General features: G+C 37.7%; 1 protein-coding gene across 13 annotated transcripts in view; it reads right to left on the reverse strand.

Moving 5' to 3' along the window:
* GluClalpha (glycine receptor alpha 1) overlaps positions 1-22870 on the reverse strand; it is an 88589-nt gene that overhangs the window by 13644 nt on the left and 52075 nt on the right. For 5 of the 13 annotated variants that reach the window (XM_067111972.1, XM_067111977.1, XM_067111971.1 and 2 more), the window contains 4 exons: positions 18592-18662; positions 11862-11931; positions 10791-10944; positions 7166-7248 (listed from right to left, as the gene is read on the reverse strand). In XM_067111972.1, the coding sequence (XP_066968073.1) occupies positions 7166-7248; positions 10791-10944; positions 11862-11931; positions 18592-18662 (378 nt within the window). Of the gene's footprint in view, positions 1-6652; positions 6736-7165; positions 7249-10790; positions 10945-11861; positions 11932-18591; positions 18663-22870 lie in introns of all 13 variants that reach the window. The other 8 variants (XM_067111979.1, XM_067111974.1, XM_067111975.1 and 5 more) reach the window with 3 other exon arrangements.

Raw genomic sequence — 22870 nt, forward strand, 5'->3', positions numbered from 1 at the left:
GTGGAGAGATTAAGAAACGGGAACTAACATAGAAAATTCACACAGGAATTGCTGGCAAATAAGGGCTAACAATATCGGGAGAATAAATAGAAAGAGTCCTTGTTTTCGAAACGAGAAAGAGTGAAGAAGGGACGCTGATACAAATCAAGAACTGAAAGAATGAGATGAAGTCAAACTGAAGGGCGTAAAAAACGTGAGAAGGTGAAAACATGAGATGCGAAAGATTTCAGACAATAAAGTTACCATTCAGAAAGCTGTTCAGATAAGATCTTTTAAAGTTTCTCTTTTCGAAAGCAGAAAAGAAACAGCAAGCGAGCGACATGAAGTGTTCAGAATTCCAAAGAAAAGAACAGGAAAGAAGAGGGAAGCTTTAGGAACGCAAGCAAGCTAAAAATCTCATGTGTCGTTGATCCAACTTATAATCTGGTCGGAATGAAATCGGAACAAAAATCATTCGAGTTAATCAACACCACAAGTGAATGACTGATTTTCAAAGCTCACCTTCCTTTCGCATTCCAGTTCTTTGACATTCTCTTTTCAAGATTTCTCAATTCTCAAATCGTACACATCATCAAGAAAGCTTTTATCAAGGCCTTAACGGTAAGCAAGTAGAAAAAAAAGTGAGGAACAAGTAAAAGCAAAAAAAAAAAAAAAAAAAAGAAACAAAAAGTGCAGAAAGAGTAACTGACTGACAACATACCAGACTACTCCATACATTAAGAAACAATTACATAACAGTAAACATTCATTCCAATACGATCCTAACTCAGATAAAACAAAAAAGAAGTACGTAATTCATCATATGACCTGGGCTTACATTTGTTTTGGTGTGAGCTGAAGAATCTTGGTATACGCTCTTACTTTTGATTTTTGCTCGTATAAAAGTATAAAACAAACCCATGATCATATGAAAAATGGACACATTTCATATAATTAATAATCTACCGCTTGGTCATGAGCTGTGAACGAGTGTCGTGGAATGCAGGACACTTGAATTTCGGAAACAAAGTGGCCTCGGGAAGCGTCTCGCGAGAGTCTAAACACTTTCTTACCTAAGGTTCTTATGATGAGAAAGGGAATCGTTTCTTATTTTCTCACTCCAACGGTGAGTGTCCCATGACACGGCACTCTTGAGTGCCACCGAGTGCCACTTTGCTTGAACGACAGGTCATTTCAGTTCGTCTCTCATGACCACAATTCGGTAGGCAAAAGTTACATCAGATGTATATTCTGACGGCAGCATGTGTTCAGCTGACAGAAGTAACAACGTCAAGGAAAATAAAAAGGTCATTCGGGGGTTTTGCTGTTACCAAAGTGTGTGTGTGTGTGTGTGTGTGTGTGTGTGTGTGTGTGTGTGTCAGGACGTTGCTGTTAGTGCACAATTTTTGACGGGACTACTCGGCCGAGTCTGATAAATAAACAAGAGCAGGAACGCAATGCGAAAGTAATTTAAAACCCGTCAGGTTGGTTCTCTTACTTAATATTTCTTGCGCAGTTTTGCAGTTCGTTAAAACCGTCTTATCTGGAAGCAACCAATACAGTAATTGTTCCTGAAACTTAAACACGGAAAATGAATTTGTCCAGACAATGGAAAAAACCACTGTTTATATTCCAACGATAAATGTACGTCCACTATGGCCAAATATGAATTAACAAAACTGCCCGACATCTGATGACATACCCATTTCACGTATATATATATATATATATATATATATATATATATATATATATATATATATATATATATATATATATATATATATATATATATATATATATATATATATATATATATATATATATATATATATATATATATATATATATATATATACTGTATATATATATATTTTACAAGCTGCAGAAACTGAACGCTACGTAATTTCACTTTTCCAGCGATAGATATTTAAGCACTAAGTAAAACGAAGACTACAACAGCCATAGAACTCGCGGAATATTTCCAGACCGTATTCCAGATATTAAAACGAAGAACACAGCGTTCCATAACGGTGCTCAAGAGATGATGGACGGTTATTTCCTTACAAGCCTCGACTGCTAATGTAGGTACTGAATCATTCCCTGTCGAATTTCGGTCAAAATATACATGTATAAAAAAAAAGGTTTAAGAGTTCACAGGGCCACTTTAAAATCCTTCGAAATATTGTCACGTTTAGACGACGTGCAATTTGTCAATAAACCCAAACTGACTTTAGAGTTAGAATTTTGTTAATTCTGTCATTAAAGTAAGAATTTTGTTAATTCTGTCATTATCACACGAGATAATTTAAAGCCTGACAGTTAACGGGCCAGTGACGTTATTAATAAAGTATATGCATTTTTTTTATTGGCATCCACGACTCTGTGATAACACTTTCTTGCAGCAAGCACAAATGAGGGAACTTGGATACGCCTTGAAAATAAGTTTGTGGCCCACTCGCGCCGCCCCAAAAAAAAAAAAAAAGAATAAAAAGCTGTCTGTTGTCGATAAGGGGTGAACTCCTGACTATAAACCAGGTGTGACGTCACTCGCTGGAGGACGTGAATAAATAAATAAAAAAAGAAAGAAAAACACTTCTTCAATACACATTATCGTTGACTCCTTGTGATTCCAAACATGGCTACTCTATATACACATCCAATGTGACTTTCGCCTTACACACGTAGCAGTCACATCCGTAGCGTCGCTGAGGTCGCCTTCGTCTGAGGAGGAGGAGGAGGAGGAGGAGGAGGAGGAGGAGGAGGAGGAGGAGGAGGAGGAGGAGGAGGAGGAGGAGGAGGAGGAGGAGGCTTGCCTTCATAACATCTTTCGGGGCTACTCTACTGTGCGTAGGATATCCGCTAGACAGGGTCATTAAGGAATCGTAAGGTGAGAGTATAGGGAGGCTATTATTATCATCATTAAAAAAAAAAAGGCGGGTTTCCCTATCGCAGTGTAAACAAGGCGTGAGTGTGTGCGTGTTTTAAATAAAGAAAAAATAACAAAAATGCTAATTGGATTACGATAACAATGGAGACGATAACTCAAGAAGAACAATGGTTTAGGCGTCTGGTTTAACTCAGAAAATAACGGTTGAGGAGTCTAGTTTAGGACCGGGGATAGCAGGATAAGACGAGGATGAAATAAAATGATACAATGTATACTGTAGGAATACTGCCATATGAGGTTGGTTGGATTTCTCGATACCACGGGTAAGAGGCCCTTCAGCAAAAGCCGAAAAAAATCTGACAAACACTGTCCCGTCAAGCTACACTCTATGTTCTGAGAGAGAGAGAGAGAGAGAGAGAGAGAGAGAGAGAGAGAGAGAGAGAGAGAGAGAGAGAGAGAGAGACTTACTAACCAAATAACTGGCAGAGAGAGAGAGAGAGAGAGAGAGAGAGAGAGAGAGAGAGAGAGAGAGAGAGAGAGAGAGAGAGAGAGACACTTACTAACCAAATAACTGGCAGAGAGAGAGAGAGAGAGAGAGAGAGAGAGAGAGAGAGAGAGAGAGAGAGAGAGAGAGAGAGAGAGAGCCAGCTTTACTAACCAAACAGCTGGCACAGAGAGAGAGAGAGAGAGAGAGAGAGAGAGAGAGAGAGAGAGAGAGAGAGAGAGAAGAGAAACCTTACTTACCAAATAGCTGGCACAGAGAGAGAGAGAGAGAGAGAGAGAGAGAGAGAGAGAGAGAGAGAGAGAGAGAGAGAGAGAGAGAGTCAGTCAGTCTGGTACGTGGGAATGGCACTATCAATTACAGCGTACCTTCATTTTTCCCTCGGCAGAGAACAAAGTCCATTTTGTGGACAGACCAGGCGACAGACGCAACAGAAAAAACGCAAAGAGACAAATTGCTGGCGAGGTGAAAGAGTGTTGGGACAAGGGCGAAAAGATGATGGGTCAAAATTCAGGAGGTTTTCGGGGACAAAAGCTGACCCCCCAAAATTTATTGCCAGTCGCCCGCGACAAATATGTGAGGGGGCAGAGAGGAAGACCTGACGTTTTCAGCAGAAGTCTTAATATGTTTTTAGGCTAAAAGCGTGTCTGTGTGTCTTTCCAACAGACACAAACTCGCATATATATATATATATATATATATATATATATATATATATATATATATATATATATATATATATATATATATATTATATATATAATATATAAATATATATATTATATATATAATTATATATATATATATATATATATATAATATATATATATATATATATATATATATATATATATATATATATATATATATATATATATATATATATATATATATATATATAATAAACATTGCAAGAGCCACAAGGAAATGATAAAAGGCATAAGTGCCCAAAGCTTTCGCGTACTTAATATACACTTCTCCAGGGTGCAGTATGATGAATGAATGAAGAGACTGAGCATTATCAAAATATTCCCCGTTAAAATCCAAGTGATTAATACATTAATACTGACAAGGAATAATTCAATATCACATACCAAAAGTCTTCCTGCAGACTGGATATTTTTTCAAAATTTCATCATGTGTGTAAGAAATACTTATCTTAAGGCAATAACGATTACAGATAAGGTGTAGAAGATGAACAGCCATTTAAGTATTGAGCAGAATCCTAGTAAAATCATCAGTTATTACCCAGTAAAATGAACAAACTGGATTTACCCGTCAAGGTAATTCACGTATTTTTTTTGTAATCAATACACCATGCACACGTTCATGAGCATGGGTCTCCTCTGACATTTCCAAAGAAAAACCATTCCTTTACACATGAAGTATTGATTTTATTGATTACTTAGACAAAGGCATTGTCTGTTGCCAATGGAAAAAAATACAGCACCGTCCTGCAATACAGATCCATTACCCATAGCATGGAAAACTTAGTCAAGTGGGCATGAAAGAAGTAATAATAATACAGACACCACCCTACTTACGAACGTTCAACTTACGAACATTCAGAGATGCAAACAAACGGGAGTGCAAATTAAAATTGTGTTCAGAGCGCTCGCCCTTGCCACCCGTAAGTTCAGATTTTGTTCTTCGTGCCTAATCTATCAAATACATTAGGATGAACAAACGCACAGTAGTAGTAGTATTAAAGATGTTTAACCAGACCACTGAGCTGACTTTCAGCTCTCATAGGGCTGGCCTGAAGGATTAGAATAAAATACCACACAGGCACACATTCTCATACTGTAACATATACACAGTATTGTACTGACTTTATATCATACTGTACTTAAATAGGCGTTAAGAGTACAGTAACCAACTCACAAAATTCAACATACGAACGCCCGTCCGGAACGTATCTTGTTCGCAAGTAGAGGGATGTCTATAATCACTGACTTAGACAATTAGTAATGGACTTTATGAAACACTGACTAATATACGAAACGAAGAACCACATGAAAATAATAATTTTCAAGCATAACGTCTACCCACAGATGAACTACCACTTGTAGTACAATTCGCAATACCAGCAACAAGAAGTTAAGAAGGAATTGGAATACAGAATTTAGGCCAAAGGCTAAGCGCTGGGACCTATGACGTCACTCGACGCTGAAAATAATGTTGCAACAATTGTTAGAAGAGGGCTGAGGAAAGTAAGATGTAAGAGAATATAAAGGAAGGTACAATAAAAGGAATGAAAGCGGCTGCAGCTACAAACAACCTTGAGTAATGCCTACAGTACACCGTGAGAGGTGCACTGACGACACTACCTGCCCTATGGAGTCAAAATTACGTAAGACACAAGGTGGCAAATTTCTAAATGCCCTCAATCGGGACAGTACTTCACTCTGAAGTTGCCCAACATCAAAATGACCTCCAATGACGGGTATCCAACTTTCAGATGACCTCAAACGTAATTTACCCGATATGAAGATGACCTCAAAGGCAAATAATCCAACAGTTTCATGGAGGTGTAAGGTCAGTGGGGGAAGAGAGCAAAGAGGAAGGGTGAGACTAATCTGGGTGAGGAATGTGGGAGAAAGATTGTGTACCAAGGCGTTATTTATTTATTTATTTATGTTTAATCTTCCACTGTACTTGGGCGTTATTAGATCTGTTCACAGAATGAGTTTGGTTGTTGTGGTGAGGGGAGGGGGTGGGAGATGGAGAACCGGTTGAAGTTGGGGGGGAGGGGAGGGTAACTATGGGAAACAAACGGTGCAGAACATAAAATTGGTGATATGGTGACAACAGCAGGGGGTGCCAACATTCATTTTAGCATGGTTACGTTCAGTCAGTTTCCAAGGCCGAACGGAAAACGTACCAGATGTTGCGTCGAAACGGCACAAATGTTTGAATGCGTGCAAAGGGCCACGTTAATGATTGTTTCCATCAGCTTCTGCAAAGTTTCGCTTTTTTTTTTCTACATAGACCTACAAAGTGGTGACGGTTATGGGCTCCTTCTAACTGAAAACTACATCTGCACACTTACGAAGAAAAACTCCCAAGGCAATCATAGCCCAGTCTTGCACTCGCATCCAAACACCTCTTCAACATTTCGAAGCAACATGAAGAAGGGCAGTTTTACGTCAGGGGAGTTAGAAGCTTCCGAAACGCACCGCCAGGTGGAGGATAGACAGCAGCGGCAGCCATATATACTCGGGCACGACATATTTGTTTTTAAGTTTTGGGTTTCGTGAAGGCCGATTGATGGTACTTACAACTCGCCAACAGCAGCTCACAAGTCTGTGTGTCTAGAGGATAGAGTTGCAGGTTCATGGGACATGATAGCGTTAATGAAATTCTGGAAAAAGAAGATGTTAAGGTATTAATAATACTCTATGAAAGGACAGGAGTCTGATTGGAGGAAAACCCCGAGACACTACGAACTTCCTCGGGTGGACGATGCAGTCAGGGTATTCTGGGGGAGTTGTTGGGTCTTCTTCAATTTACAACACGACTGATTTCCTACTCGACTTTGTCGTGAAACGTTTGACCAACTACGCAAAAAAAAAAAAGAAAGAAAAAGCAGACGCAAGCAGGAAACCTTTGAAAGGACCGAAAGTACCACAAAATACCCCAACTCGCACCTAACCAAAGGATCCGGCAGTCTACTGATCTCTTCCACGGAAGGTTCATTTTCCACCAGAAGAACCTTGGAATATGAACCTTCGTGAAACGGCCACCTTGAGGAAGGGTGGTCTTCTGGATTAGCCTAACCAGGAGATACTTACAGCTAGCTAAAAGCAGTTCGCATGTTTGTCGGTCCAATGGATAGAGTTGAAGGTTCATTGGGCAGGATAGGGTCAATGAAATTCTGGAAGGCAAAGTTGAAAGTCAAGTTGAAAGCATATAAAGACATGGAAGGGATGGCTGTGGGGGGAGGCGGGGGGAAGAGGGGGGACTTCAAAAAAGACATGGAGGGAGAGAGGGACTTTTCAAAAGGCACACAGGCTCGGGGGTGGGGGATGGGGAACTTTTATTTACCCGGAGGGGCTTCCAAATGACACAGGCGAAACCTGGAATTCTAATGGGTGGCTGAAAAAGATACGAGGGGGGAAAAGGGAATTTCAAAATTGCATTAAGAGGCGGAGGCCATTCAAAAATATGAACATTCCTGGGGGTGGGGAAGGTAGGTGGGAGGAGTTAAAAAAATAAATGGATTTAAAGGAGACCCACAAAGGTCACACATGGGAAAGGAAACGTCTCAAATACAGACACTACATAAGGCAGCTTGTAAATGACACACCTTGGAAAGGAATCTTCTGAGGCTCTCAAGGGGAAGATCTTAAAAATCATCAACGGGAAGAGGGACTTTAAAAGGGGCAAATAATAAGGGAAGACTTCTAAACGACATACATGGGTGAGGGAAGACTCCAAATGGCACGGAAGGGAAGGCAGGACTTAAAATAAAAAAAAAAGACACTTGAGAAAGGGAGTCTTCTAAAAGACACCTCTGGGGAAGAGTGGACTTCAAAAAAGACACACGTGGAAAAGGTGGTCTTCAAAAGGGTTCAAATGGGGAAGGGCATTCTCTAAGCGGGAATGCATGGCACGTATGGAATGAGAGACTTCTAAAAGACCATCGTGGAAAGGGGGTTTGGGGGGGGGACGACTTCAAACTGGGAAAGACATGCATTGGATGGGACATCTCTACAACAAAAATATAAAGAAAATAAGAAGAAAAAATCAAATATTTGCAGGGAAAGAAACATTCAACAAAAATAAGTTTGCTTCTTCCTACGGGGAAAAGAAATGTTCAGGACATACGAATTACTATAGTAAGAATTATATAAAGTACTTTGGGTGGAATACTTTATGCAGGATCAACTGCCCAGATACTGAATAAACAAACTACCATTAATCAAGAATAAAAAGATTCAGTAAGCAGTTCATCAAATCTGCGTAAAAGAAATATATCATCACAATTTAATTAGGACATTAAACACAATTTGTTTTATAAACAGTGACCAAAGGACAAGTAAGCAAAATATAGTACTTCATTTCAGAATGATCTTAATGTACCTTAATTCCATACATTTTTTGCAAGTGTATGTAACAAAAAAATACTCGTAGGTTATGCAACTAATATAAATAAGAGAACGCTAAATACAACGTTTATACACATTCTTTCAGTGTCTATAGAGAGAAATCACAATGGTTTCAAAACTGAATTTCATTCTTTAATGAGAACGTACGTAACACGTTACTGCCATTCACTGACCAGAATCAATAAAAACAGTATTTTTTATCTACAAGATAAAAAGACATCATGGGAATAAACGTGACACAAAACATGAACAGAATATATAGCCAAGAAAAAGGTGGATCTTCGTGGTGCAAGATCTTTCGCCTTTACTCTCGAGGAACTTGCAAGCACTACCTTTCGTGTCTCTGTCCTTCCATTTCCTTGTGGCCACCAGTCCCCCACAAGCAACGAACATGTCCTCTGCAACATTCAACAATCATCCGACACTCAGATATACTTCGTTCTCGACTTGCCAAATAACCATTCACACCTAACCCCAGAAAGCGACCGGGTCGTACCCTTGCGAATTCTGGGTTCGATCTGACTCTGAAATGTGACGTTTTCTGGACACAGTGCTTTCTTAATATTTTCACTTTACATTCAAACTACCCAAGACATTTATCGGGTCTGTTTACGCTTGCTTATAGATTCATTAATGTATGACGGTTAATATTATTCCGTCTGTTTTTATCTGTTCAAAGACTGGAACAGTTAAAATCAACACGACCTCCTTTAAAATTTCGCCGGCAGAGGTAAAGAATCACATTTCTTAAATTAGTCCATTGAATATCTATACAGTTCTGATAAAGGGCATGATGCAAAAAAAAATAAATAAAAAATTGAAAATACGACAGGCAGAAAAAAAAAACACTTCAAAGGGCGAGTTTATTTCAACTGACAACAGAATCTTTTGCATTATCAAAGAGAATTCAATATCGGGAATTTTTCGCCCGGGAAAACATAGGCAAATTTGTTTACTTTTTTGTTTTTGTTTTTTCAACGTATCAACAATCCTTGAATCAATGACAAAGCAACTGGAACTGCAAGCAGGAATTGCTGGTGGTGGTGATACAATACCAGCTGGAAGTTAAAATTAGGAAGTTCCAACTGATTCTACGAGCACATCAGTCATTTTCTCATGCAAAAATTGCGACGTGCCTGGGTAAAGAAAACTGAAAACTTTGTAATGTGTATTGTAAAGAAAACAGAAAATTTTGTAATGCGTATTGCGAAGAATACTGGACGCTAGCAAGGAAAACGGAAAACTTTGTAATGTATATTGCAAAGAAAACGGGACGTTTGCGAGGAAAATAAAATGTAACTCATTCGTTTTATTTTATATCAGAGATAAACAAATAAGGTAGAACAAAAGTGAAAGCTGCTTTTGGACAATTAATGATAATTTCGAGTTTTCTGTTAATTTTCGTGACCTATATTTCCCCTTTTTTTATTTTTCCCGTTTATTAAAAACGTTCCAGAATGACTGTTTTTCTTGTTAATTACTTATCATCCTCCATTCTCCCAACGTATCCAGACCACCTCCAAAACCTTGTTATATATCTTGAACTGCACTAACCTTCAATCAGGTCTTAGTATCATCCATTCTTACTCCATACTTACTACACAAACATTCCATCCTATCAGCTCCTACCTCCTTTCTCTCACTCCCATTCAATATCCTCACTTCACTTCCATAAAGGAGAGATAGCTCAACAATTCCTGTAAGCAACCAAGATTTCATATTCAATAAACAATTCTTTTCTTGACCTTCTGCATGTTTCCTAAAACTTTTTCTTTCAACTATTCTGAAACTCATCATCCCTCCGTTTACTCCCAAATGTTTGCATAAATCGAGTATTTCCCTTCTGTCCCCTTTAATACTTACACTTATTGTTTCCCCTCTCTCTCTTTCTCCTATCTCCTTTTCCCTCATAGTCTTGCTCTGGCTTGCATGCAGTCTTCAATTTTCTTCGCTCACCAACACTTCCAAACTCTTTCACCAGCCTTTGTCGCTTCTCTTCGCTATCAATAGTCAACACTACCATCCGCAAACATCATCCATTCCAGACTCCTCCTAGGACTCTACTTTCATACCCTAAAAATGTGCATTTACATCTCTTATAATTTCTCACACGAATGTAATCACTCAATACACAAAATGGTAAAACAGTAGTAGCCAATATATATATATATATATATATATATATATATATATATACATTTATATTAAGTGATTCCTCCACAGACAATAAAGATCTATTCAAACTCTCTTAAGTCATTTCTTCCGCACACCTTCCTAGCTGCCTGTCTTTGCAAGGAGAGTATACTACCTGATGCTATAGAGAACGTCTCCGTTGGGGAAGATTCTGAGGTAGACGTTTGGCAAGATGATGTCGTGGAAATGACCCAACTTCTCGTTCTTGAAGAACAGGTCAGGCATCCACACTTTGTTGGTCTCCGTCAACGTTAAATATTTTATCCGACCTGAAAAAGGAGGAGGAGTGAGGATGAGCGAATTCTCTCTTTTCTTAATTTCGTCTTCAGAAGGGAAATCGATTGGCTTAGGTCCAAGTCATACGGGCAGCGCGTAGCTGAGAGAGTGCACATGGGCTGTGGACTGACTGACTGATCGCATAGTATTGAACAGGTGATATTATATTTCCATGACATGAGTGTATTCCTTCTTCAATTATTCTTTTAACCATAACAAAAAGAGCCCAGCCATCATAGAAAAACGTCACGTGACATGGACCGTGTATCAAAATGACAAAGCAAAACTTTAAAGTGACACCAAGGTCTACTTTCAAAAATAAAAAAAGAGTAAAAAAATCACAATCACATAAATTGATCACAACGACTGGACAGCAATCACAGGGTGGAAATTTATTTTTACTCTTCAATAAGCGATGAATGATCACTGATCATTTCCTTGACTGATTCGTGATGATTTCAACACTGCAATCCGCGATTGGCTGTCGCCATTCACTGATGGCTTGCACTGATTTTCCAATATGTTGTTCATCTATCAAGTTGATTTCAAGCCCAAGAGCTTATATTTCCCTGCTTTTTTTTTGCACAGCCATTTTTCTCAATTGTAATCATATTTTTTTTAGGGATCTTAACTCCCTTCAAAAATTTTACTGTACTAGAAAGCAATTTCACATGGGTCTAATGGCTATAAGCCTATTTACCTTCCTCATTCTATATCCCAAGAATTAAAATCAATTTTATACAGACTAAAAGCGTTATAATTAAAACATCAGAGGTAAAGACGTACTCACTTAGAATCTATGGAAATCACAAGAAAGTTCACAAGATTCAGGAAGTCAGGTTCAGATACAAGACTGAGAATTATGGGAAGAAGAAGAAGAAGAAGAAGAAGAAGAAGAAGCAATGTTTACCTCCAAGATCATCGAAGGCCAGTCGTTCATCTTCCCACTCCTCGCGAAAAGTTAGCTGGACGCTGTATTCCTGTCACACGAGATGGATGGAGTTAGACCAAGTCCAAATAAAAATGGAAATTTCTGTCTTTCATTCTGTATCTTCAAAAGTTGACAAACCATTACAATAAAATTGCTGACTCAAAGGGAAACACATAACTGGTGCACAAGTAGCATGCTGACTATGTATACATAACGAAGAGCTAGATAATTCTGCATATAATATACAAGTGAAACTGCTGACTGCAAATTTGTTTACGCTAAGTTACTAACTGACATTCAACTGAGATTCTAGACGTCAAAATCCTTTCGGAATAACTTTTATGTTTCCTAGAGACAAACCCTTACCTTACTAGAGCCTATTACAGTGCTTCGGTATTCGGAATGCAGACTGACGGTGGGTATTCTTAAGTAAACAGTATCTAAGCGAATACAACACCACTGCATTGAAAGAACTGATTTTCTACTGAGACAGGTAGACGACTGATGTAGAAGTGAGCTCTCTGACTGCTCTGAGAGTGTCAGGTACGAAAAGAGCTGTACCTGATCAAATCCTTCAAGAATACAAACGTTCTCAGATTCTTGAAGGCTGACAGTGGAGCCAAATTTGGCATAAATATACAGGTTCTTCCAATGCAAGTAGAAACTCGAGTCTGGGTGGCCAAAGATTGTATTAGGAGATAGGAGAAATCATGAGTACGAGATGGGAAGGGCGAGTGTGGGTATGGAATGACCTGCCCAACTACCCAAAAAAGGATGTTCCCACAAGCCAGTAACAAAGCTTGTGGGAGGTGTTCCTGAGTTAGGACTAAGTCAAAGAGGGTTGGCAACTCTTACATATAAGACGTTGAAATGATCATCAGATTGACTACCATTTTTACTCTTAACTCTGGGAAAGGCAAATTCCTGCCCTAAAACTGGAGCGTAAGTCTTCTTAGTAGACTACTGTATCATTAAAAATTCGACAAATGGTGTCCTGAAAGAGTGACCAAAAAGTATTTGTAATGCCTTGCAGGCTCAGTGGTACTGACTTATCTTTGTCAGGGATTTTTTCTTTTTTATCTGGGCGAAGAAGCCTGTTCCCACCGTTAGTGTCGGGAAATTTCCAAGAGAAATGGCTACTTGATGTTTACTTGTCCCTGCTATGAGTAATCTCAGCCGATAAACCAGGCTATTTGCAAATTTGCTGACTACTGACTTAACTGAATGCAAAGAAACATGCTTTGGTGGACAATCAACACTGAGGGCAGGTTGGTAGGAAGTAAAAGAAAACTGAATCTGATACCGAGAGCAGACGATGAACATTTTGCAAACTTTTTTTTCATTGCGACTGCATAGATAACACGCATACTATCAAAATTACGGTTCAATTTAAGAGTATAAATACAAATCACCAAAGCCAACAGCCTCTACTGTCATTAACTGGAGCCTCAAAGCACAAATGCTTCATTCTTAACCAAACAACTGTATCAGTCCAAAGTAAAATCATCGATTAGCTTTTCAAATAGAAAGATTTGACCAGTTCTTGAAATATCCACTGAAAGCACAGAAGGAAAATCCTCCGCTGCTTTCAAACGGCATCCTTATACCAAATGAATAACTTCTACAAAAACAACGAATAAACTATTTAAATTCATCTGTACATCAAATGGGGCCTCTGATTTCCTCTGATCAGAAATTACTCGAAAGTTAAAAATGAATGAACAGTGAGATATGAACAAATGAGATAAAAAAAAAAAAAACCCGCTTTCAAACGGAATTGAAAACTAGGCCTATGAAGATCAGCCTGCACTTCGGCTACGGAGACAGCAGACTCTAGTAAATGAATGGTTTGTTGCTACTTAAGGAAACATAAAAATAAAGCCATTGCGGAATATAAAAAGAAAGAAAAGGAGTATATACAGTGGAAATACTACGCGTGTGTGCATATGAAAGACACTCATTGCACTGAGTATTTAGTTGCAATGAATTTCTCACTGGGGGGAAAAAGGCTACAAATAATTTCAGAACTTAAGGGGCCCCTTTAATTGTTCAGAAATTACTGTGGGGAATTAGAACTTTACTCAAGACAGAGATCGGTATTTAACGGATTTTGTAGTCGCGAAGTAATATAATACAAACAACTTGTCAGACCATTTTTAATGCAATCGAGATAATCATGTACAATTATCATTAAACTATTCAATATACAGGTAATAATAATTGAGGAATATCATAGATTCTAATATCCGAGCAAAAAATGGTGAAAGTCAGGAGATATTCACAAGGAAAACGGACTCACACACTGGGAGAGAGAGAGAGAGAGAGAGAGAGAGAGAGCCTGGCTATTCCTCATGGATTTGAATAGATCTCGGATGTGTCTGAATTCTCGAGCAGAATCATTTAGGCCTAACCACGCAAGTCAGTATGAAATGACACACAGTACAGTACTTCTAAAATTCAATACTGAGAGAGAGAGAGAGAGAGAGAGAGAGAGAGAGAGAGAGAGAGAGAGAGAGAGAGAGCCTGGCTATTCCTCATGGATTTGAATAGATCTCAGATGTGTCTGAATTCTCGAACGGAATCATTTAGGCCTAACCACGCAAGTCAGTATGAAATGGCACACACTACAGTACTTCTAAAGTTCATTATTAGGATATTATGATTTACAAAAGAAACAAACAACGCACACTTACTCAAGCAAGTCAATATCACTTGTGAAGGTAGTGACTACACTACTCTCTAAGAAGCACAAAAAAACTAACGCTCAATCACAGATGAAGGGAAAATTGATTCCGGATCTACTGCAGCCATTAACACGTCCGTATGCAGATACGCAGGTATTTGTGATAAAGGATAAAGGTTGAAATAACAATAATAGAAGCAATAATATGTTCTGTTATACAAAATGGGAGCATCAGTTGAACTGATTTATACAAAGTTCTCAATAATAATAATAATAATAATAATAATAATAATAATAATAATAATAATAATAATAATAATAATAATAATAATAATAATAATAACGTTTCACTGACAAAATAAATCACTGAAGATTCGTACTGTAATAATCATCAACATTATACAATGACAAATGATGATAATGCGGATAGTTATCATCATTACATTTGTATGCTAGGCCTAGGCTCAACAGGCGTCTAGCAATCTCATCCCAAAATTCACTCCTTAGAGCCGAAAGAGGCTTACGAATCCTGGGCAAGATCTACACGAACTTGCAACGGACCTTAGGAGTCTGGAGTGAGCGTCAGTAGGTGGCAATGAGGCCCTATGCGGCAACGCAGAGAGAGAATAAAGTTATCACTTGATCACGGACAACGAACGGAAGTGACGTCATTAATGAAGCCCAACTTGAAAGCAATTTACTAAAAAAAGGAGCTTAATGTTTTCTTCAGTTTTCATTTTTATCATTGTCGTGATGCAAATTGCTATTACCATTATTATTTATTATTATTAGTGTAAAGGGGTAGATTTTCAAACGAATAATGCGTAAGTAATTGTAAAAAACAAATGTCGTACTAGTGTTGAAGTGAATAGCCAGTGAAAAAGTTGCATGGAGTCAAGGCAACGCTTCCAACAATTTTCCCTTCATCTGCAGGTAGCAAATACAACACAGCTACTTTATACCACTACTACTACTGCTACTACTGTTGCAACAAACATAAAAGCAGGATTCACTATACAGTACAAACTGCAACCAATAATGCTGATGATCAAGACAGTGATACAGTGAAGTGCAGTCCTGTAAATCTCGACACAGACGATGTAGTGTCTAACGCCTGAAAACGGACATACACACACACACACACAACAAAAAAAAAAAAACCACGAACGTTTTCAGCTGACGTAAGGATATATAAGATGTGTCCAGATATATATAGAAATACTTTAGAGAAATTTAAGCAACATCTTTCATCCGACAGCAATCTTTGATCTAATTGTCAAGCTTTCATTCTGTTAACATGAAAAAGGATTCCTTCTGTTTAGAAGTTCACTGAGAGCAAATCCTCGTGCAGAGAGAGAGAGAGAGAGAGAGAGAGAGAGAGAGAGAGAGAGAGAGAGAGAGAGAGAGAGTTGTATATGACATGTTCTTTGCAAATGAATGGTACTAGTTCAGTCCGCTCTGAGGTGAACAGAAAACGGGAAATAGCTCTCCTTAATGAGACTTGTCTCGAAGCAAATCGTTGGAGAGAGAGAGAGAGAGAGAGAGAGAGAGAGAGAGAGAGAGAGAGAGAGAGAGAGAGAGAGAGAGAGAGACTGCTAATTGAAAAAGTCGTAGCAGGTACTTGAAAAAAACTGAAAATCATTTGTTTGGAACTTCCTATGTTTTATTGCAATTTTCTATTTTTCGTAATTTTCTACTTTTTCATATTTTCCATTTTTCTTTGCATTTTCTATTTTTTTACATTTTCTATTTCATTGAATTTTTCTACTGTTTCCTTTGCAATTTTCGATTTTTTTTGCAATTTTCTATTGTTTTTTTGGGCAATTTTAATTTTTTAAAATTTTCTATTTTTCTACACTTTTCAATTATTTTTTTGCAATTTTATTTTTGCATTGCTATTGTTTTTGCAATTTTCTTTTGTTTTTTGCAATTTTGTATTTTTTTGCCATTACAATTTTTTGTAAATCTCAGTAACTTTATTTGCAATCTGTGATTGTTTTTTGAAGTTTCCTATTGTTTTGCATTTATTAAAATTGTTTTTTGCAATTTCATACAGTTTTTTGCAATTGTTTTTGCAATTTTATATCGTCCTTTGCAATTTTTTATAGATTTTTTTTGCAATTTTCTAACTTTTTTGGAACTTTATATATATATTTTTTTGCAATTTTCTAACTTTTTTGGAACTTTATATATATATATTTTTTTGCAATTTTCTATAGTTTTCCTTGCAATTTCATACATTATTTTTGCAATTTCATATTGCTCACTCATTTTCGCTTAAAAAAAAAACATTCTCTCATCCGCCCCGCGAACATCTTTCCATTCCTCTATTTTACACTTCCTTTATTTCCCCACCCGGCCCCCAAAAAAATAATCCAGTTCTCCAACTGACTCCTTTCTCCCTTCATGTTGTATTTTTCGCTGGAAATGAAGAAGAAAAAATATAAAAACTGTTGCCGTGTCACAAAGTCAGAGAGAGAGAGAGAGAGAGAGAGAGAGAGAGAGAGAGAGAGAGAGAGAGAGAGAGACTGCTATTTGAAGTCACTGCAACTACTAGAAGTGAAAAGATTTATAAATCTTTTATTTTTGCATTGAAAAATCTTATACTAAAACAGCGAAAGAGAGAGAGAGAGAGAGAGAGAGAGAGAGAGAGAGAGAGAGAGAGAGAGAGAGAGAGAGAGACTGCTATTTGAAGTCACTGCAACTACTAGAAGTGAAAAGATTTATAAATCTTTTATTTTTTGCATTGAAAAATTCTTATACTAAAACAGCGAGAGAGAGAGAGAGAGAGAGAGAGAGAGAGAGAGAGAGAGAGAGAGAGAGAGAGAGAGAGAGAGAGAGACTGCTATTTGAAGTCACTGCAACTACTAGAAGTGAAAAGATTTATAAATCTTTTATTTTTTGCATTGAAAAAATCTTATACTAAAACAGAGAGAGAGAGAGAGAGAGAGAGAGAGAGAGAGAGAGAGAGAGAGAGAGCCAGCCCGCGCCCCGGGGCCACTGATAAACAAGGCACTTGGCTCCCACTTGAGAGAGCGTACAGTCCTCCTCTCTATGGCACTGTCTGACACTCCCTCCGGCGTAGAATTAACACTTAGGAAAAGGGCGCCGCCCGTGCCTTCGTAGGTGGAACTCTCACACACTCTCTCTCTCTCTCACTCTCGTCTTGAATCACGTTAATTATCTGATTAGAGAGAGAGAGAGAGAGAGAGAGAGAGTGCTGTCTGTAAAAGTCACGCCAGCTGCTACCTATAAATCATATGTATTGCATTGAAAAAATCTTATACTAAAAGAGAGAGAGAGAGAGAGAGAGAGAGAGAGAGAGAGAGAGAGAGAGAGAGAGAGAGAGAGTGCAAGTGGTGTCATTCTTAAGAATATGCTCTCTCTCTCTCTCTCTCTCTCGTGAACTTCAGTATGGAGTCATCAAGAAATTCCTTGATTGGAGTGAGCACATATTTGCAATAAACAATCAATTGTTTCGAGAGATCTATAGGCCTACGTACTCTGGGTTGGCCGCGGGACGTACTTGTATATAAGTGAAATTCAATGTTTCTTCTTCTTAAGAACCTGGATAACGATTTCAGTCACATTCGTAAGAAAGTTCCTCTTGTCAGTGGAATCGGATGTCAGAGCTCAAATCACCCTTAAAATAGACCAACCATTTGCTACATTCGCTCCAAATTTCCTCCTAAAACATAAATCCCACCACTTCAGGACACAGTCGATTTATGGGGGATTTTCACTTATCAGAAAAAAAAAAAACTTGCAGTGATTTTTTTGCTTAAGAGTAAAGCCATGGTCAAGGAGCTTTTCGCGGTTATAATAATAGCCTGCTGTCGTCTTCAAACTAAAGTGAAGAAGCGTTTAATGAAGCAAAATCTTTAGAGAAATGGCAGTCTGGAGTTTGCAGCGGTGCCTGATCTCATCATCTTCATCGACTCGAAATCAAAACTGAACAAAAAAGCAAAGCCGAGAAGGAAAATAAAAGAGCTAAAAAATAAAACGCACAACATTCAAGTGACTTACCATGTTATAATCGTCAATTTTGCTGATAGACCGGAGCATCAAGTTTACGTCAACTAAGGTGGGGTTGTTCTCTATGAAAACGTAAAAAAAAAAAATGAAATAAAAAGTGATTTTCTATTTTCTAATTCCTAATAAAATAAACACAACAAATAAACAAAGAGATAAATAAATGGAGTGGACGCCAAATCATCATCTTTACTTTTTCAATAATGTCACTTTGCCGTGGCTAAAAATGGCTACGAGGTACAAAAAAAAAAAGAAAAAAAAATATCCTGTTGCGCTGATGATATATACTTGTGGCTTGGAGTTGCGCAGTCCATAATTTCCGCTTTTGTTTTTTGTCTTTTAGTGCAGAGAGAGAGAGAGAGAGAGAGAGAGAGAGAGAGAGAGAGAGAGAGAGAGAGAGAGAGAGGTGAAAATGGTAAGGAAAATGCCAATACTACTTTTATATTGTTATCTGTAAAGAGTACATACATCCATACATTTGGACATACGTGCATGTATGTCTACACATTCATTATGTATATTGTGTTGGTATGTATGTATTATATATATATATATATATATATATATATATATATATATATATATATATATATATATATATATATATATATATATATATATATATATATATATATATATTCATCTATAGGATAGCTGCAACTCCATTATATTACCTGCAATAAAAAAAAATATGCAGTGATGTCAAATGATATGCTCGCAAAGAGAAGGAACTGGCAAACATAGAATAATGAGGAACAAATAAAAACACAAAGATAAACGAAACTGAATACTGACACAGACAAAAAAAAAAAAAAAAAAAAAAAAAATTTCAATTGAAGAACGTCATTATTTACCTGATACGAATAAGTGAAAAAAAAAAATCAAATTTGTGAAATCAGAAATATTAAAATACAAAACCCGGCTCATTTATTTATATATATTTTTTATATTTAAGTCCAGTACATGCAAAAGGGATTAACCCGTGGAATAGATTAACCTTAATACGTTATGCATAAAGGGGTGAATCCCTCTCTCTCTCTCTCTCTCTCTCTCGCTTTCATGTGAGTGGCAATACTCTGTTGCATTGCAGATGAAAGATCAAATTTCCATCAACCACTTCATTACATGAAACCTGTTCGTTGGTAGTTTCACTTTTAGTTTTCTGTAAAAGAAAACTCTTGTGCCGGCTTTGTTTGTCCGCCGGCACTTTTTTCTGTCCGCCCTCAGATTTTAAAAACTACCGAGGCTAGAGGGCTGCAAACTGGGATGCTGATCATCCACCCTCCAATCATCAAACATATCCAATTGCAGCCCTCTAGCCTCTGTAGTTTTTATTACATTTAAGGTTAGATTTAGCCATAATCGTGCTTCTGGCATCGATATAGGATAGGCTACCACCGGGCCGTGGTTAAAGTTTCAAGGGTCGCGGCCCATACAGCACCATATCGAGACCATCGAAAGGTACACCTATTTTCGGTGGCTTTGATTATACGCTGTACAGAAAACTCGATTGCGCCGAAGAAACTTCGGTGCATTTTTTACTTGTTTAACAGTTGCATCAATATTATTATTATAAATATTATTATTGTTATTATAATTATTATTATTATAATTATTATTATTATTATTATTATTATTATTATTATTATTATAATATTATTATTATTATTTCAATGCTTCCTTATCATCATTCTAGAAGCGGATTATCAGTACTGCTAAATACTTGAATAAGTATTACTCAGAGAGGATTAATTTCAACTTTCAATTATTGGTCGTTAATTGAGTATTATATACGCTGCTATAAAGCACATATCGTTATCTACAAACGCACAAACAGATACACCTACAAAGACGCACGCACGATATATATATACATATATAATTATATATATATATATATATATATATATATATATATATATATATATATATATATATATATATATATATATATATATATATATATATATATATATATAAATTTTGGCCCAAGGCCAAGCGCTGGGACCTGAGGTCATTCAGCGCTGAAAATTGTTTTAGGGGAGGGTGGAAATTAAGATGGAACAAATATGAACGGAGGTACAGTACAAGGAATAGAAGGGGTTGCAGCTAGGAGCCGAAGGGACGCTGCAAGGAACCTTAAGTAACACCTACAGGGCACCGCGTGGGGCACACTGACGGCACTGTCCCCCTCCTTCTCTGTGAGGCCTTCTGAATCAAAATGCTTCCTCTCACTTAGGTCAGTCGCTGTGCTTTCGTTATTTCAAAAGGTTTTCTTTCTTTCCTTTTTTCTTTCTTTGGCCACTGAATGTCGTCACATCCCCAAACAGAGGTTCTCCACTTGTCAGGCTTCAATACAACCCACCAAGCTTCAGGCTTTTTCTTCACTTCAGATCGTTCAAATCCAATGAGTAAAATCTGCATTCGTTTTCAGATCATCAGATGTATTACTGTTTTGTTCCAGCGTCTTCTGTTTCAATCTCTCGGCCCACCAAACCTCGTCATATAACGCCATGTTGTCATCTTTATATTTTTTTTTTGTTGCTGTTTTCCTGTGGAGGGCTTCCCAGTTTTACAAAGTTGTGCCAAAAATTATTTTTTGTAAGATATGAAAATATTGTAATTTTGAATATTTTGTAACTGTGGACGTGTTGAAATTCTGTGGTCAATATTCCTATATATCTCGTGCTTCAAAAGCTCCTGTCTGGCTGATATACTAACGAACTCTTTTTCCTTAAATTTCCACTGGGATTGCTGCTCTGGTGTCCATAATGACAATCATCATGTTATAACTATTCTTACTCTTTGTTTGACCGTCCCTCTCCTGCGCTTTCGACAGCAAATGCTTGAGAGTCCTGTGTAGCCTTTGTTACTGTTGCTACTTATGACTCATTTTACAGCTGTTAAAAAATCACAGTACTTCCGTCTTTGCAGGCAGGCATATTTTCGTACTAAGAGAAGAGGAGAAAATCTGATTTCCTTATCTCGTTTCCCACTGTAAAATCAGAACAATGTTCTCATCAACTTCTGCAGGTCCAACTTTCCTCCTTCCGTTTGTCCTGGCGGACATGCAGCTTCACCAAACTCTTTTCTCAGCAATCCATTGATCTTCTAAATCCTTACATTTTACCAATCCCTCATCCCACTGGCTCATCATTTCCTGCATCTGAGATCCACAGACTGGCAAGACCAGACAACACTATCTCTTCATTTTTTTCAGGTTGAGATGGCAAGGCTTCTTGACCTAAGCTGGCCCATAGCTGTATAAAGTGTTAAAGAAAACAAGCATGCTGATGTAGCCCTTTGGACTTCACTTACCCAACAGAGATGAATTTTTTCAAAATTAATTCAACTCCCATTCAAAATACCTTGGATCCAACTCTCTTAAAAGAAAAGCTCTGTGAGTGGCATCGCCTATTACGTTTGTTTGTCCTCTGTCGGGGAGCAGAGAATCTTTGGCGCTGCTCTTGACATTTACAGGGCATCGACAGTCTGGAATATGGCTCTGTTAGTTAAACCTCTGCTCTTTTTAAAAACATGCTTCTCAATTTTCATCTTAAAATTTTTTACCTGTTGTTGATACTACTAATTACTTTCCTTCTCTTGCTCTAGTGGAGTTTCACAGATTTCAGGTCTCTCAGAAAACCTTTACTTTCCGTTTATCATTTCCTAATCAAGCTTTTGGCAGTTACTCTGCCCCCAGTGTTTCTTCTACCTTTACCTTCCAAGTCCTCTTACCTTATGGGTATATCTGGACGAGGTTCCATAATTCAATGAAGTGCTGTCCCTTCAAGAAAATGTTTACCTATCTTTCTCTCTCCTCTTCTAGCCAAATCTCTGATAGCCTTTGATGACTAAAGAGTTGGGGCTCTCACTTCTGTCAAAATCTTGACTGTTCTCGTTGCCTCGAATGTGTCTTGGAAGGAAAACCATTTAAATAACTATATCTGTTTACAAGACGTTGGCCTTTTCATCACTTTGGAATACTCTCCTCATATTTGGTTAGTTCCCTCACCAACACAATTGAATCATACGCAATTTGTTTGACCAATCGTTCCTGTTCTGGAAGTAATATATTGGTTCCTGTTCCGTTGGCCTTAAGTGGATGATTCTTCCTTTCATCTTCTTGTGGGAGCTGTAACACTCGTCATGGCATCCTTTCACACGTTTACCCAGTGGTAGTCAATAATATTTGGACTGAACGGATCGACTGCTATTTCTCTTCCTTTTACTACCAAGGTTCAGATTAATCCCGTTTCTGTGTTTCCAGATT

Source organism: Macrobrachium rosenbergii, chromosome 11 (genome assembly GCF_040412425.1).
Source record: "Macrobrachium rosenbergii isolate ZJJX-2024 chromosome 11, ASM4041242v1, whole genome shotgun sequence".
Lineage (NCBI taxonomy): Eukaryota > Metazoa > Arthropoda > Malacostraca > Decapoda > Palaemonidae > Macrobrachium > Macrobrachium rosenbergii.